At 44.9% G+C, this 18204-nt stretch overlaps 1 protein-coding gene across 1 annotated transcript; it reads right to left on the minus strand.

Annotated features, from left to right (window-relative positions):
• Positions 1 to 2783: 2783 nt before the first annotated feature.
• LOC117586156 lies at positions 2784 to 3295 on the minus strand. Its single transcript, XM_034276055.1, has 2 exons — positions 3187 to 3295; positions 2784 to 3133 (listed from the first exon to the last, which is right to left on the minus strand). Exons 1-2 carry the CDS (start codon positions 3208 to 3210, stop codon positions 2813 to 2815), a joined length of 345 nt encoding a protein of 114 aa, XP_034131946.1. The 5' UTR covers positions 3211 to 3295; the 3' UTR covers positions 2784 to 2812.
• Between the last annotated feature and the right edge of the window lie 14909 nt (positions 3296 to 18204).

Consider the following 18204-nt stretch of genomic DNA (forward strand, 5'->3'; position numbering starts at 1 on the left):
AATTTTCAGTTTTGCAGCAACTTTGTTTAATTTCTTTTTGGGTGCCGCACGCCTCGAACATAACGAGCGTGGTTAATTGTAACCATATATACATTTGCAGGAAGACGACTCACCCAGAGGGAAGGGAGAGTCTGCCCCTTGGGTGTGCATGTCGCGACCCTCTTTGCCACCACCGTTGGCCCGCTCGCTGCTGCGTTTTGTTCAGAGTCTGTGGCAAATGTGTCATTAGGCATGTTTCATGACCCTTTGTCATGCACAAATAATTATAATTTAATACACTTGCCAGCAGGTTGTCGAACGGATGGAGGGGAACAGTGCCCATGCACGTAGAGGGCGTGACCGGGGCCGTTGCTGCCGCGCAATTGGAGGGCTTAGACGACCATTTGCCACCCCAGAGTTGAGATTTTGGTTTCGTATTCTCGGATTCTCATTACCCATAATACCCATTACTTAGCGTTACATTTAAGGGGGAAAGCAAGCTGGATATTTCCGCATAAAGATTCTCGATACATATAATTAATGGACCCACCAATATGCCTCAACGGATCCAATAATGGGGCTCCTATCTTCCACTTCCCAGTTGTCATATTTCCCCATTGATCTTTAAGCATAATCTGCGACCATCAAAGCGACCATTTTCCCTTGGAACTGGACTTTTCCAGCAGTCTGCTGCTGCCGCTGTGTGTTTTACTTTACTTTGTGCCACATAATCATAATTGCCAACAATTTGCTGAAGTTGCCAGCACGAGTGCGCCGCCCGGCAATTACCAAAGGCGCAGGATGTGTTTTAGTGTGCGCACAGCCCCCATGCCATTCGACTTCCACCCATACAACCCTACCTACCCATGCCCATCGTCATCATCTTCTAGGTAGTCCTTGGTTCGAGCACTATCCCTTGTCTTGGCCCCCCACTAATTTGCACAGCTCGCGGCAAAATATGAAAAGTTTGTCTTGGCTAATTTGCTTTATGGCATTTTAATTGTATTTGCCCAGTGCCTGTCCCTGCCCCAATCCCTGTCACTGTCCCGTTCCAGGGAGCAGCACGGGAAACTGCTGACTGCCGACTGCTGACTCCTCACTGTGCTGTCTGTCTGCTGAAAATTTAATGAGCTTATGAATTTCAAATCATTCGCTGACCCACCTGGCAGAAGGGGATACTGGCTGTCCGCCGTGTCCGCTTGTCCCTGACACTGATAACCGCACATTAGCCAATTATTGATAATTTATGAAAGTAATTGAAGCACACGGAACATTTTCTTCTGAATGGTATGTACTTACGCGTGTGTGCACACACACTCTACACTCTACACTCTACAATGTATGCACATGTGTGGCTTTGTTCAAAATACAAATGAGCACAGCAGGGCCGGGCCCCAAAGAGTGCAAATATAATTCTTATAAATAGACAACAACAGAGGCCCTTGTCGACAGTTGACAATCGTCATCATCATCATCATCGTCAAGCAACTAAACAAACAATAAATAAATAAGAATACGCACAGCAATGCGAAGGCTATCCGTATAGGAAATATAACGACAGGAAAATACCCGCCAATCAACAAATAAATGCGAATTGAAAGCGTCATCTAAGAAGGAAAGCAATTAATCAAGCATTTGGCTGTAAAACTGATTAACTGATCCCAGTTGTAGGCAAAAATTGAGAATTTTGCATCACTTTACGAAAGGATAATGCAAAATGGTTCGGGAATCACAATTTGCACCAATTTTAGCTTTTCAAACTTTGTTTAATCGAATTGGGAGGCTTCCAGAGAGCAATCTCATTTGTCTGAACACAGAAACTATTACCTCCACCTCCATCATTTCTATAGATCCACACGCCTAAGCTCTTTATTTTTGTATATTCTGAAACACAACAAAGTAAGGGAAGATTACCCATAAGCATTGGATATTAAAATATAAAACCCTGGGACCCCCACCGAGTAGTTTCATGGCACTGACGATGGGCATGCATGAACTATACACTTTGACGCCATTGACTTGCATAGTTTTGCCCTGTCACGACCTCCCCCTGCCATGTATGGAGAGTATAGAAAACACAGAGGGAGCGATGGAACATGTCAATATTGGCAACAGCAGCATTGTCATTAATGAAACCAAATAAAAACCCTAAATGCTAGCTGGCAAAGCAGAAAAATACACACTCGAAACACACAAATTGAACAGAAACAGAATTTTGTATTTGTTAACACACAGATACTATTTGTCGTGTGTGTGTGTGTGTGTGTGTATGGGTGTGCGCCTGCATTTGGCTGGAAAAGTTGCTTCACAAATAAATAAGCGCTTCGAAATGGAAACATTCGCTCCATTGCCCATAAATATTTGTTACCGCTTATGTTGATTCAAATGGTTTGCATTGCTGACTGATAGATGGCGGGAAAAACGGTCTGGGGCTGTGGCTAAATTAGGGGAATTCAGTTCGTTATTGGAGTGGAAATATGTAAATAAGCATAGAGACTATGTATGTGGGCAATCTACATGCGGAAAGGTAGAAAAAAGAAGCCTAGAAATAGGGTAGAGTAATCATATGAGCTTGCAGGAAAACAGCAATGAATAACAGAAGTTCTAATTAATCATTGTTGAATATTTGTACTACTGAGTATACATAGTATAAAGCTTAGATATTTTGTCCGTCACTTGACTTTGCTTTGATTAAACTTGTTTTGCATTGGCTTTTGTTCAAACCAAAAACAAACCAGATAATGATGCACATTCTCTAAGCTTTCAATTGAAAGGTTAAGTTCTATTTTTGTACATGTGGGATATATCTATGGATTACACTCTTTGTTCATACTTAGCCCACTGATGATTTCAGAGCATTCGCACCGATTCTCTTTATGGAGAGCGTACCGTTGGTGAGCTTCGGGGGTGCGCCTGTCTCGTACGTGTAACGACTGCGATATCCATCGTAACCAGCTTTGTAGTAGAGTATCAGAGTGCCTCCTTCTTTGTATGATTGACGAATTTCTCCCTCGATCTGCTGATGGCCCTGCGCATCCTCGAGCACCGACTCACTGCGAAATGCTGTTCCATCTGGATGAGTGATCCTCAGTTGGTATTCCCTGCCGCAGGCTGGTTCCAGCTCACAGCAGCTAATCCACAGGACAAGAATCCACTAGGGGCACTTTATTTATGTACAAATTCGCCAGCAGATCCCCAGAGACTCACCACACTGATCGTTCCAGGCGACATGATGTCGATCTAGCTGGCAGCAGATTGCAACTACCCCGAATAATAGCCGCAAATTCTGGCTCTGCCAGCAGCACTCTGCCGAAGGGGAAACGAGTTTTGGTGCAAAATGAAGATTAGCTAAGATCAAAAGTGGATAAACCACATTGAAGGCAGCAATCAAGGCCGGATGCAGTGGGTCGAAGCTTTAAATACCCTTCGAAATGATAGGGTGTCTTACCCACAATCGCTACAGTCATTAATGTCATCACAACTCCGCACATAATTGCATGGCACTTTTGCCTTGATTGCATTAAAAGATGATTCTCTGTGGCAGTACCCCTTGCAAGTGTGCTTAAAAATAACAAACGATTCAATTCAATTGTATTCCTCAATGACAGAGAGCGAACCTGTTCCGAAAAAGCACTCTTAATATTTAATAACTCATCAATAAAATGTTCTTCCAAGGAATGTAAACTTTCTTGTTTCATCGTTTCGAAATGTGTTTGATTGAAGTGAATTCTTTGAAACGGCTTGTTTGATTTCTCAACATTGGTCGGGGGCTGGTCGCCTTTGCCCTCTGAAGTGTCTCTATATCTTATCGAACTCTTCAAAGAGGCAGGGGGTAGCGGCACTCCCTGGGCCCAGAGTCACCTGTCGGCTGTCTGATGTCTGCTTTTCTCCTATCACTTACCACCTCGATGCCCAATTTTTCCCGAGCGAACACCAAATGCATCTAATAAATAGGCGCACAATTAACAAGTTTCTAGTGATTTATGCCGACCGTCGCCGGTTTGGTTCGGTCTGGTTGGGTTGGGTCTGTGTCTGGGTCTGGGTCTGTGTTCGTGCCTAGGGCTGGGCCTGGGCTGGCTAGATTTTATGAGCACCCCAACCGTGCCACAAAACAATGCAGGAGATAATTTTTTACGAGGCACTCGCACTACATACGCCATATGTTCGGGACGGGCCTGGACCCAGGGACTCGGGAACATGCACTGGGGCAGGTAGTGCCACGGACCACGCACCACGGACCACGGACCTCGACTTTAGACTCTTTTAAGGGCCGCGTGTGCAATTAAATGATTTCGGGAAGGGCGTTAGGCATGCGCTCGCTCAGCCTTGACAGCGGCGCAGTGCAGAGCCCCGGGAATCGAACCGAATCTCATTAAAGCAGCAAAGTCAATAGAGGCACCCTCTAAGCCCGCAGTAAGAAAGGGGTTGATGGTGTGCGAGTGTGTGGGTCTTCTTGGGAAATTCAATTTGTGATTTTGTGGCCATAAAGTTGCTTTCTTTGTCTCTTGCTTGCTCGGCTCTTCGGCTGCTCGGTGTTCTCCTTTCTATTGATTTTTGATTTTGCTCGGTGGAAAAGTTTCCCTCCTCTTGCCATCTGAGACAGTTGGCCCGGAAACTTTTCTAATTGCTCCAACAGCAGAGCAGTAGCAGGAGCTGCACCAGCAAGTTTTCCTTCATAATTTCCCAAGCAGCCGGCGATTGAACAAAGCAATATTTGCTCAAGTAATTTTCGGTTCAAAAAACTTTTACGTCCCATCTCTCCGGCAGAGCCAGAGTCAGAGTCAGAGCTGAAGCTGGAGCCTGGGCAGGGCTGAGATGGCGATAAAAAAAGTGTATTTCCACGCAGCCAGAATAAAATGATTTCCCAGCCACGTACTTCAGCACGTTTCCAACTTTAATCTCTCGGGCGGCTCCAAGTTCCGTTCAGCTCGCTCCTCTCTCGGGCCATCCCCCACACTAATTTCTTTTTAAAAGCGGAATTTATGTGAACTCAGCAGTTTTGCTCCTTCCTAATACCAAATCAAATAGAACTTTTCCACCAACCCACAGAAAAGGGTGGGGCCCAGCCGAAAATACGTATAAACGAGAATATTCGCGGGAAGGAGACGGGACGAGACGGGACGAGACGGGACGGGACGCTGAATAGAATGGAAATCGTTCTGTTTGGGCCCGGGCTCATCTTGATTTATGGCCAGAGGAAGTTCGCACATTGGAGATGCCATTATTTTGCGTATTTATACAAATGTTTTCCCCCGGCCACCCTATGGCGAATGCATATATCCTCATATCGTATCCTCGTGTGTGGAATACCTCCCCATAAATCAATAAATGAAATTTACACGCATATTTCGTGTTACGTGCTGGTGGAAATTTATTAGATTCTCGCTGGGTTAGGAGGGAATATGGGAGAATGGAAACTTCAATCTGTCAAGTCATCAATTTCATTCATTTCTCTTCATTAAACGTAATCTAAGGGGTTCCTCAGCCCAGTGCGTTTCATCTCGCTCTCCTTTGAGAACATTTGATCAACTCTGTGGAATCCCTAGTAGTTCCATATCAAAGGAATAATTTATGCGGTTACTTCTCGGAATGAATACAAGTTGCTTCAAGTGATGACGGGGACCTTGAAGGGTAAGACGAACAGAAAGAGACCTCGTCTTGGTCAAAGGGAAACCCTAGAGCTATCAGAGCGACAACATCCACACCATTGGACCATTTGACACCCAAAGAATTTTTAATTAAGACCGCCGCGAAACGAGTAAAACTACTCGCATTCGGATGCTGTTTCAGCTCCTCCAGCGTCCACGTCCACGTCCGCTTCGGCGTCAGCATATGGCAATGAAACGATAACAATAAAAATGCAGCCATAGCCATATAGAGAGATATGCGAGAAACGCGAGCGACAGAGAGATGTATGGGCCTATACTGCAGCGGCAGCAACAGCAACTGCAATAGGAACAGAAACAGCGGTGATGCGCAGCCCCAGAATGCACATAAAAATTGTCCGCATTATTGTTGCAACAGATGAAGAAAGCTACAAAATGATCTAGAAGGCGAAAGCACCACATCTTGGGATACCCTTTCAGATCAGTCACAATATTATCAGCCAGTTTGGGGGCCGAGTAATGCTGTAAGAGCACATTATAGTGCGGGATTTGGGTGGCTTATTTTTAGAAGTTCCTCTTTCAATGTGTTGCAAACATCTGATCAAAATCTAAATACCTTCTAAAAGGTATACGAGCAGAGAAAGCAGAGCAGTAGCAGCACTAGAGGAGACCAAGAAGATTTTGCGCAAGGTACCCATACAAGGTGAGGCGACCGTCCGTCAAGTCACATATTTACAGTTTTATAAATTTCACTCTCTGTATTTGGACGTGGCGCTTGCATGTCGTGGGAGCACACTTTTTGGACAGCGTCACCTCGCATAAATATGACTTGCATAAGCGCATCATCAGCAGTAGTGGTGAGAGGAGAATCAAAAGCAGAAGAATTGAGGGTGAAGCAAAAGCGGCAGAGGAGAACAGCACCATCAGCAGAGGAGAAGCAGCAGCAATGGAGAGGGAGAGAAGTAGCGCATCAGCGAAGGAAGGCATATAAACAACAATGTCATCAGCATAATTGTATGTCAAGTGAGCGGCAGAGAGAGAAACGTTAAAGAAGGGGCGGGGAAAGGCCTGCACAATGGAGTGAGTGAGAACTATAAAAAGCGAAAAGCAACGGAGCAGGGGAAGTAGGGAAAAAAGCGGTGCCAGGAACCACTCGAGACCATGACGAGACAATGCAATCAAAGGAATCACAGGGACAGGGAAAGAGGTAGCAAAGACTGTTGTGGAAAGGGACAGAGAAATGCAGCAGACGCTGCCAAAGAGTGGGGGTAAAGGCAGCAGGGAGCGACCGATAGACAGTCGGTCGGTGGGGCAATGAATGAATGACGAGCTGCCACCATGCATACACAATATTAAGCCATCGGCAAGGATGAGCAGTCGATCAGTGGTGGGGGGCGGGAGACAGAAAGGGAGAGAAGGTGCACTTGCTTTTGCAGACTAATTCGCACATTACAGAATAGCCGTTAGGTTTTCTAAGGCTGCTTGTTACCCCAACTACCCCGTTTTTATGAAATATTTTTGTTACCATTGGGGAAAAGGCTTAAAATTGTAGTGCTCAATGTAATTTATTTACTTGTGAGCATTTGCATGTGGAGAGGGTATACGTTATTCGTTTTTGGGGTAAAATGAAATACAAATGCATCTCAGATGGGATCCTAAATGCATGCACTTTACTTGTATGTGTGCGCCATTAGACGATGCGGGTCGCCTCGATGACAAAAACACGGATTCTGCTGCACCCAACGTTTAGCATTTTGCCATTCACGTCAGCGGCATCATAATAATCATTTCCAATCTCCATCTCCAGCCTCAACCAGCGCTACACAGAGTACTTTGACATGCAACTGCGTTGCATGGAAAAGGGTATCAAAAGCTTCGCCATTTCGTTTACTTTTTGTTGTTCTTGCTAGCGACGGTTAGGTTTGTGTGTCATTGAAATGAAACGCCGGGCGACGCCTCTTGAGCGGAATTATTATTACCACTTATGCAGCAGTCGCCAGCAGAAGCACCGGCCCAGGGCGCAGTAGAAGGGGAAACGGCAACCATGGGCATTGTTTTGCCACTGTGCGAGGCTTGGTTTTGGTTTTGGTTTTATTTTCCTTTTCCCTCTTCTCGTTTTTGTGTTGTATGCAATTTTCTATGTATGTGTGTGCTGGCGGCTGCACTCATTTCCACATGAATGCACCGGCAGCAGCAGCATTAGCAGCAGGGAGGACCGGGTCCATATGTGGCATACCACACGAAACAGTAGACACATCCCCGACCCATACTCGAGACGCCGCCATAAACCGCAAGACGCTAAAAAAAATAAAAGCTGGTCACTACGTCAGCAGCTTTAGAGCAGTCACACCCAGAACCACTCATTTATTTTATACGATTTTTGATGAGCTTTCTTGGACCCTAAAATTCTGGCCTACCCTGGAGTATTTCAGGTTTTCTTTTGTTCAAGTAACGTGATGTGTGCCTGTCCTTAAGCTTTCTCTTGAATACCCTCTTGAATACATCTCATTATCATACTATCCCTACTTTATATGTATGTTCTTAATATGGGATGCAGAATCGGAGAGGTGGAGAGAATTATGTCCGTTTTGTCGAAAATTAAGCTTCTACTATAGCAAGGCACTCAAGGCAACGATAATCACGGGCACATTAAAATATAAGGATGGGTTCAATCAACAATCTTTTTATAGATGCGGCTACCACTTAATTTCGTTTTGCAGATATTCATTTGCATATATTCAATGCACCATGCAGTAAAAGTTCCGAAGAAGTACTCACTCAAGAGCTACATATAGGACGAGTATGTCGGACAACCTACCAGTGCGGTATACGTATGAATGTAAGTAAGTACATATAGAGAGTGATCTCCAAGAGAGACATCCGTCAATAACTATTTTGAGAATAGAATTCTTGGTGATTTCTCTTCGATGGCCACTCGAGGCGAATGGCAAGTGGCCCGTCAAGACAAGACGCTCTGCTCTATATAAGGTCACCCACCGCATATGTGTGCCCACATAGCATCCACAGAATGCCCCTAATGTCCACTTAACAGCAGCCTACTTAAATACATGCCATGCATACGAAAATGGCCAACGAAGCGGAGACGGTAGACGCCAATGCCGATGCCGGTGCCCATGTGGAAGCCACACATCAATGGCCCGGCCTGAGTATCGAACTCTTAGAGAGAAGGCAGGGCCGATGTGGAGAGACACTCATTAAATGCCAAGAACATGCGACAACGACAGCGACAACGGTACTGGAACGGGAGCGGGAGCGGGAACTTGAACAAGAGAGAACAATAAGCCTGCAGATTACGGAGCGGAGACGACGAGTGGTGGTGACGGACGGAACGGGATGGGACAGAGACAGAGCCACGAGTGGAGACGGATCGGGTGAGTGGGGGTCAGTGAGTGATGTCTTTGAGTGGGCCGCACGAGGCACGGACAATTGAGTGCGTGGAACCGTCGATGTCGTCGTCGTTGTCGTTGTCGTCCATCGGCCCATTTCAAATTCAAAATGCAATTGCCGGTGATGCCAACTTTAATTACACAACTGCGGAGTGGACATCCCACTTTCCGTGCCTCTCTCTATCTCCCTTGGTACACCAATCCAATCATGGTACACCCAGTGCGACCCTCCCGCTTCCAAGCTGGACTAGTGGGTTGACTAAATGCTGCTCATTAAAGTAAATTACAATTTCTGTTTTGCCATTTGAATACCCTAGCAGCGGGGTATAATGATTTGGAGTACGTTGTTGCCATGCCTCTAGGAAGGAAGAACCTGTAAGGAATCCAACTAATGCATATATTCCTATTTCAATTGAGTAACTAAACCCCACAACTTCTGTGAGAGTAAACTGTAAGAGAGTCTTCGTTGCTGTAAAAACCCACCCTTAAATTCTTCTCTATCTTCGTTTGCATGTCGCATGTGGGCGTGGCAAGTCTTGGACCTGGTGCGAGGTTATGTGTAATTAATGTTGATTAACGGTTTCTGCTCCGGCGAAAACTTTGAACCTAACTTGAAAGCAAATTACATGAAAATTTCTGTGCGTTACAGCTAAAAGTTTCATAGTGACTGGTGCCATGGGTGCTGGAGTTGGGGTCTCGGTCGGGAAATTAATAGTTGGCTGCTGGGATTTTGGTGGGTAATGTTAAATGAAAGGTTACCAGCCAGGGTTGTCAGCCGTGACGTTGGGGGGTTGCACCCGATATGTTGCAAGAGCTGCGGCGCCGTTACTCAAAGTTGGTTGCAAAGCTGGTTCTGCCAGGGGTGTGGTGTGGGGTTCGGAGTCCCAGCGAAAAGTAATGGAAAGTTTTCAGTCTAAATTATCCTTGAAGAAGGTGAAAGATATGGGAAGAGAAGCAGCTGCTTTGCAGGGCTAAGAACACAGAAAAGTACAAAAAAATAGAAGGTGGTAAATAAGTAGTATTAAAGGAGAATAAAGTGGGATTTATTTATAGAAAAACCTCCATCCCAGACGGATTTCTACTATGGATTGGTATCATAGATGTAAGAGTGAAAGAGCATTAACTGGGGATTGAGTTTCCCCAGTTTCCTATCCTGCACAGAGAAAGCGAACCCTGCTTCCCGACGACCTTTGTGGCTTCGTTTTTCAGGCTGACTGTGCAGAAACACGTTCCTCTTCACATGAAACGCACTGTCTAGCCAACCATCCCATAAATCCATAATTGATTAGCATTCGAATGGACCTAGGCAACAATGTCTTGATTAATTAATCCACCCACAATGCAAATTACATGGCATGGCATGGACTATCTCGTGAAATCTGGCACAGCTGGTGCCCCGTTCCCGGTGCCCCCCCCCCCCCCCCCCCCCCCCCCCCCCCCAACATTTCCAAGAGCTATCGTGCCTCTCAGCATGTGCAGTGCCTCCTCCATGCCGCAGCACTCCCAGAGAGAAAAAATGATTGCCTACATCGGTGTCATAAATTAAAATCTAACAAAATAAATCAATAAAGATTAAATCTTACGTGCAGCACACACACAGAGGGGGCATGGTGGCATGCTTGGAAATACTCGTAATCCAGCTTGCTTTGTCTGCCTGTGCCTCTGCCTGTGCCTCTGCCTCCTCTATTTTGTATCTGTAACTAACAAAACGTGTGTCTGCATATGAAAGCGCCGCCATGTCGCTGCGTGGATCTGCGCTCTGTCTCTGTCTCCGTCTCTGTCTCTGTCAGCCCCTCGGAAACTACTTAAGTATTTAGGTCTTTGGGCTGTCGCTTCGCATTTTGAATGCTGAATAGGTATTTAAATTTCATACAAATTCTATGAGCGCAATGTCTGGGGGGGGGAAGGAAGACTTCTGGGCAGGAGGCCCGTACAAAATGAAAAGCAGTTCAGCAATGCAAAAGGCCCGCTCAATTCATTCAGACAGAAAGAAGCTTAAAGTCGGTTCGAGTCTCAGTCTCAGTCTCAGTCCCCTCCTTGACTCAACATCCGCCGGCTGGTTTTTTAGGCAGACAATCAGATACAGTCACCTATACATATGAACACTATATACTCCTATATATGTATGTACATACATTTATTGATAAAGAATGCATGCGCTTTAATAATACGCAAAATAATACTGACAATAAAAAAAGCTGCCACTACAACAAAAACAATGGGAAACAATCAACTCGAGGCCGCACAATGGAGAGGCTTTTGTGTGTGTGTGTGTGTGTGTGTGTAGAAAAAAAAAGGAGGAAAGAATCATTCTTGTTTTTCTTTTCAGGGATAGGGAGGCACAGAGGTCCGACCATTGTTGGCCCTCGTCGGGCATGACATAACTCAGCTTTCGACACGGATAATCCTCGGCGGCGTGTAAGCCAAAACTTGTTCAAGATTTCATATCAATATCAATGGGTGGTCGTGTTCGTGGACCCCACTGTTGGCTGAATAGATGAATGAATGGGCACCCGAGGATAAAGAACTGGAAAAGGGGTCAGTGGAGGTTCCTAGATCAATCTCTGTATGGAACATGCAAAACCGAATAATATTTTGTTTGATTTTAGGTGCTGATGATTCACTCATACAAAGTGAGTTTAAATAATGCTTTAAAATGCTTCAATTCGATTGAGCATAATCATTTATGAAACCCTGATTGATTATGCATATGTGGTTGATTTTGATCTTAATGAGAAAATGGGATAAATCATTCCTTCGGCTCGGTTTTATATAGTTGACATCCCTTCAAAAGTTATCAAAGCTTGAAAGAGCTGGATGGAAATGCCTAGATAATCACTTCCAAGTTTATTTTCAAAAGATTAAATTCTGTAAACTCATTACGAAGGGTTTCGGGTTCTCTGATTGATTGCAGTACCCGGAATATTATTGTATTCCCGCACAAAAGAACCATAGATAACATTCAAAGGCATTTCTATGTGCTCACACACACCCACGAGTTCTGCTCCACAATCGAAATCAATCCTGCGAGACTCTTCGCTCAGTCATCATCATGACCAGCACACAGCCCGGGCTTCAGTCAGCCACGACTGAGCAGATAAACGAAAATTGTGCCCCAGCGAACACTTATTATTAATAAGTGCACATTAATGTTTGCTTGATTAAGCGCTCAATCAAATGAAATTCTATACGCATGACGGCCCAAACAAAAAACCAAAAAAAAAAGAACAGAAAAAACGAGAGAATCGGAGAACCGAAAGCCAATGGACAAAGAGCCGGAATATGCCAGTTCCGATCACAATCCTTTAATGATTCTTTACTACTTTTTGGGCCTCACTTTCGAGGGGAATCGCTCTCTCATTACCTGATGCCATCTATAAACTTTACAATCGCTCTCTTTCCACATTTCCACACCAATTTAGGGGCCTCGTTTTAGGAGGCGAACAAGTAAACATAATTTATAATATTCGTTTGGGTTATATTCAACATATGATACCATTCCCATCCCAACGGATCTGTTCTGCAGGGGTGCCGCCTGCTCTGTTTTGTATTCGGTTGGGTTCGGATTCGGATTCTTGTTCGTGTTCGGATTCTTGTTCGGGTTCTGTTTCTCGCCCATCAATCATAATAATATTGCACTGCAGACACTCACTCACACATCAAAGGGGAGGAATCTGGGTGTCTGCGTTTTATTTTCGGCACTTGAGCAACCGTATTCGTATCTGTAGCATCCGTATCTGTATCTTTACGCTGTTCCCATTGCCATTGCCACTGCTGTTGCTGCTGCTGTATCTCTATCTGCATCTGTCTTTTGCTGTGTGCAATCTCTTGGGTGTGCGGAAGTGCCCTGACGGCGACGAGGTGCACCTTGCACACGCCTCTGCCTTTTCTCCCTGCACTGTGCCGTGTGCTCTCTGTCTCGCTCTCTCGCTCTCGCCTCACTTTAATTGTTTGCACAGCAGCCGCTTCAGAGTGGTTCGAAGGTTTTTATCTGGCCCGACATTTACCGTTCTGCTGTTGCCGTTGCCGTTGCCGTTGCCCCTTCCATTGTTGTTTGTTGGACGAAAAAGGACTCGGGGAATCGTGTGAATTTCTTAGGATTCTCAACAGCTCTCTCTCTCTACGGTGTTCCCGTTTATTTGCAATTTTTTGCATTCTAGTGAGATTCATGTCCCTCAAGCCGAGGCATCACAGGATGTTTGCACCTTTCACAGTTAGGATAAACGAATGGATGGAAGGCTGGCTGGCTGGGATGTATCTTTGTCTGAGGCATATCTGGTTCTGCTTAATGACAGGTTGACAGTTCCCTGGCATCATTAATGCGCCATACGAAAGCAATTTAATATATTTATGTACAAATGTATGTATGTAAAATGTACAATGTACGAGCCACCCTTGCTTAATGGATGCGCGGGGAAACCCTTTAGAAAATTGCTTGCGGAAAGTCAAAGACGGGGCGTCGTCATCCCATCTTCGTCATCGTACCCCGAAAATGTTAATGCAAATAATAAAACACACAAAAGTATCTCAAGTATTAAGCATTTCACGACTTGAACGAGTTGAATTTTAATGCGGCCTTCCCTCTGCCAGCTTTTCAAGAGTCTTCGCCTTCGCCTTCGCCTTCTCCCTCCCAGTCTGCGCCTCAAGTGCCTTGAGGAATATCGGATTTGGTAGCTGAATGGAAGAATGGAAATGGAAATTGCCGAACAACAAGTAATATAAAAAGCAATTGCTATAAATCAAATAAATCATGGGAAGGCAACGGCGAAGCCCCTCCAAAAACGACTGAAAGAGTATTTGCACATGCTGAGAATGATTTCGAGACTACTTAAGATCGGAGAACGAATCCGCCTACCGCTCGGACTGGAGTGCCAGTCCCATTCTGATATCAGCTCCGAGATTACTTCACATGGCTCGTAAACCCATTCAAGAACCAACATGAAATGGAATACATTTCACTTGCAGAATCACATAAATTCAGAGATCACGTTAATATAATTAAATGCAATTTTGCGCCATTCAAATGAAGGGATTAACAAACATGTTTCGTTCATATTTATCTGCCCCGACTTGGCCACTCAGAAATAATGGCCCACAAACTGCGACACCTGCATACTAATTTGTTCGATGTTACAAACATGATTACGAATGTACTCCTCCCGATTTGCATTTACAAACTGTCGTAAAAGGCAGGCAACGTAATTTGTGATATGCAAATTCTTGCCACACTCAACTAAGTGCGGCAATTAATGAAGATTTCAATTAAAGGGAATTAAAATATAAATATTCAGTGGAGAGATCTTGATATTTACCCATATGTTTGATTGAAGTGTGTCCAAATGTTGTTGCAGTAACATCTGTCAGAGTTTTCACGGTGAAACTGATTCTCCTAATCCGCTTCGAAGCAAACTAATAAGAAATCTACCCAAAAATGTACAACTCTACCAAATCCAAAGGGGTTTCTGTTGGTTTATTGCAGTACCAATCTTAATCAAAAATATGCGTTAGCTCATAAAAACTTGGACACTGAAACCTTTAGCAATTTCCATAGAAATACTTTTACCCAACTCGAAATTATAATAATTTTTGTATGCATAATTTCCATTCGCTTTAGTTTAATTTATAATTTTCTCAGGCGCTTCAAACGATGGAAATCAATTCAATTTGAATATTCAAATGCAAAGTAGGTGATTGTGAGTGGCAGCGGCAGCGGCAGAGCCCGGAGCCCTTCACATAGTTATGAATGAAAGTAATTGTTGGAATTTCACAGAAATATCTACAATACTCGGAAGAGTCGCTTCCATTTATCGTAGCACAAAGAAATGCAAATTCCGTTTTATGTTGTACAATTTAATAGGTAAAAAAAAAGAGAAGGCACAAGTTGTGCATTTAATGAATTATCCAGAAAATGCAAATGCCAAAATGGACCTGGGGAGATGACTGTGAGGATTTGGCAGTGCCACAACCCGGGCTATCTGAGCGTCGAAGCTGCTGCCTTCAATTGTTGTTTGTGTTTACTTAAGCGCTTGTCTCCTGCCTCTCTTTTGTGTGCCCTTTTCAATGTGGCACGTTCAGATTTCACTGGCCCTGGACCTGGTTTCGGTCCGGCCCGGCCCGGCCCGGTCCCTGCCTAGACCTGGGACTTGGGACTTGAGACCGTCGAGAGGCAGCGCAGCGCACTTAATCATATTCGATACAGATAAGCTTCAGTGCCGGTACGTGCATAGAATTTAAGCATACATAATAATCATCGACAGACAGAGTGGTGGGGAAACAGAGACTGACTCTAAACAGAACCAAACTGACGCACAATAACTAAAAATACGAAGCGTGTAGCTGGAAAAGGCATTATCATAAAGCAAATATAGACAGAGAGAGAGAGAGAGAGAGAGAGAGAGAGAGATGAAACAGGGACAGTTTGTGAGTCTTGGGGATCAGAAACCCCGACCCAGACCGAACCATTTATAATTTCATACTATTATTATTCTTTACGTCTTTTGCGGCAAAGAAATTGCAGATACAAAAGGCCAGTCGACAGTCCACAGTCCACAGTCCACAGTTTCTCCCCTCTTTCCAGCCGAGTTGCCGAACAGCTTTTAAGTTCAAATTATGTTCCCGTATACCGTTGGCATAGAGTGCGGTTAAAAATGTGAACTTGGATGCCTCTGACGCTGCCCGTCCCCTTGCTGCGGTTTTGAGGTTCGTTTCGCATCAGTCCAGGCCCAGCCCAATCCGCAAAACCGCAGTCGAAAAGTATCTTTGTATCTGCGAGATTTGCGCCATTTGATCTTTGGCTGGCGGCATGGCATTTTTTTTCTTGTGCGCAATTTTTTATTTTCGATATTTTTTATTTTTTATGCTGCTGCTGCTGCTCTTTTGTCTCGGGTTTCGAGCATATGCTGCGGCCACTGCGGAACGTGAACCGAGTTGCAGATGGCCAAGAAGTCCAATCATCAGTCAGTGGCTGCAGCTGTACATAAGTGTGTGCGAGGTATGAGAATTAAGTAGCTGCAAGCCAAAGACTACAATTAATTTTGCGAGAAATCAATTAACAGAACGTTGAGATGGTCGCTCGTGTGAATTGATCCTGGCTCCGCCGGCGGGTGTGGCATTGAAGCAAAGAGTTCGCAAGAAACCTGCTGGTTGTGCGCTATGATTGATCAGGAAATTGTGTAAATGAATACAGAGTTTGCTGATCAAATAACTTCATCGATACTGCAAATAATATTTTGTATATATATGGATATATTTTATAGCGAATTTACTTGCTTCGAGGGTGGATGTGCCATTGGGGGGGTTTCCCTTAGCAACATCTCTGTCCGTATATAGAAGATTGTAATTTAGATTGTAGCCCCGATAATTATCCCAAAGAGAAAAGTTATCCGATGCTTGCGTAAATCGTCGAATTTCAATTACTTTTCTTTGTGTGTCTGTCCAAAAGCCTGTTTTCCGGCTCAGCCAACTGAAAACTGAGAGCTCTGCCCTCACTTCAAAAGGGAATGGAATGGAATGGAATTAATTATAAATCGCCAGGCAACAACATTGCCATATTCCGAAACAAAATGTCGCTGACCGACACACAAGCGACTGAAATCTAATTAACAAGAACTATTTGGATTGGCAGTTGGAAATGCGAGACGTCCTTGCGGGAGAGCGACTGACACTGATTCCAGAGAAGTGGAATTCCCTGTTTCGCAGCATAAATCAACAGTAATCCGAGGCATCGAAATTATTAAAAACGAAATCAATGAAATGCGAAATATCAAAAGCGGAATGTAAATATCACAAGGGACCAAACGGAGCACTTCGAAAGCCTCACTGAAGAGGGTGACACTCTGACAGGGCCAGAGCATGGCAGGGCAGGGCAGGGCAGGGCTGGGTGTTTGGCAAACGCTTAATTGGCATTAAGCACGTTAAGATGGGCAGGAGGGGATTGTAACTGGGATTCCTCTCACTTTTGGGGTGGTAAATGCTGTCAGGGCCAGCGAAGCGTTGCCAGTTGTAATTAGGACAACGGGAAACGGGAAAGCGGGCAGCGGCCAAAGGACACAGGACACTGGGAGATGACGATTTAAAGCCTGGGTGCCTGAGTCAGCCGGTTATAGTCGTTGGTCCTGGCTATTTATTTAGGCACGTTATGCGCCCCTTCCCCTTCAACGCTTCCATCTCCGCCATGTCCTTGCCCTGAGCGATGCTCTGTGCGGCAGCAAAGCCTTTAATGCTCTGGGTAAACAACGAAGCGATTTACGCACACGGATGCTGGGGCAGGAAACTACGAAGCTGCCTCATCCCACACCCTTCTGCGGCTCCTGTCACGTTGCATGCCACCAGAGTTGCTGGCGCTGTTGTTATTATTGCAATTATTATAATTGCGCACCCAGAAATCGACAGTTAGACAGGGGAAAAGTTTCATGTGCTCGCCGGGGTCCTGTTCCTGTTTCTGTTCCTGTTACTGCTTCTGTTACTGCTCCTGGTGCTGGTCCTGCCCACACACATAAATTGCACACAAAAAATATATAAAAACTAATTCACTTCTTGTGCTTCACATTGCTCGCTCGTTTCCTGTCCTGTCGTCAGCAGATTTGCATAACTTTTTCCAATTTCAAAGCTCAAGCTGTGGCCAAGGCATACACACACACACACACAAATGTATATATGTATAAGGCACACTCTCGTTTTACTCGTTGTATTCCCAGACCATCTCCGGTTACAGGCGTCGTCATCGTGGCGCTGACGTTGCCAGGCTGCTTCTTATTTACGTCAATTGCTTGCGCATTCGCCGAAGCCAACAAAACCCGGGGATAGGATAGATGGAGGACCAGACCAGATGGACTAGAGGAGTAAAAGCCAGAGGAAAAGACCGTGGAAGACCACTGAATAACCAGAGACCAGAGGGAATGGCCCCCACTTGCGTGGGCATTAGGTGTCAATTTTCAGCGTGGAAGTGAAATGCTTGAAAATCGCTGAAATTTGCCTGGCTGCCAATCTGCATGGGTGGGCTGAATTTTCTTGGATTACACATTTGATGGTAACACTTGGAGCGAGGTTACGGCCACGGCCACGGACACGTGGACAGCGTGGAAATGGCATTTGAAGGTAGGGAAATCGAAGTGCAGCAAGTGCTTGTTGTGCCCTCTGCTTGCTGTGCCATAAATGATAACTTGCATTCTAATTTATGAATGGGTTTGCTTCAAAGCTCCCCCTAGTCCCAG

The sequence above is a fragment of the Drosophila guanche genome, unplaced genomic scaffold (genome assembly GCF_900245975.1).
Source record: "Drosophila guanche unplaced genomic scaffold, DGUA_6, whole genome shotgun sequence".
Classification (NCBI taxonomy): Eukaryota; Metazoa; Arthropoda; class Insecta; order Diptera; family Drosophilidae; genus Drosophila; species Drosophila guanche.

Bases quoted from the DNA above. Each gene is read 5' to 3' on its own strand.
- LOC117586156 (XM_034276055.1), bottom strand. From the start codon at position 3,210: ATGTCGCCTGGAACGATCAGTGTG. The intron at 3,134-3,186 runs GTGAGTCTCTGG...AAGTGCCCCTAG, and splicing joins CGCCTGGAACGATCAGTGTG to TGGATTCTTGTCCTGTGGAT.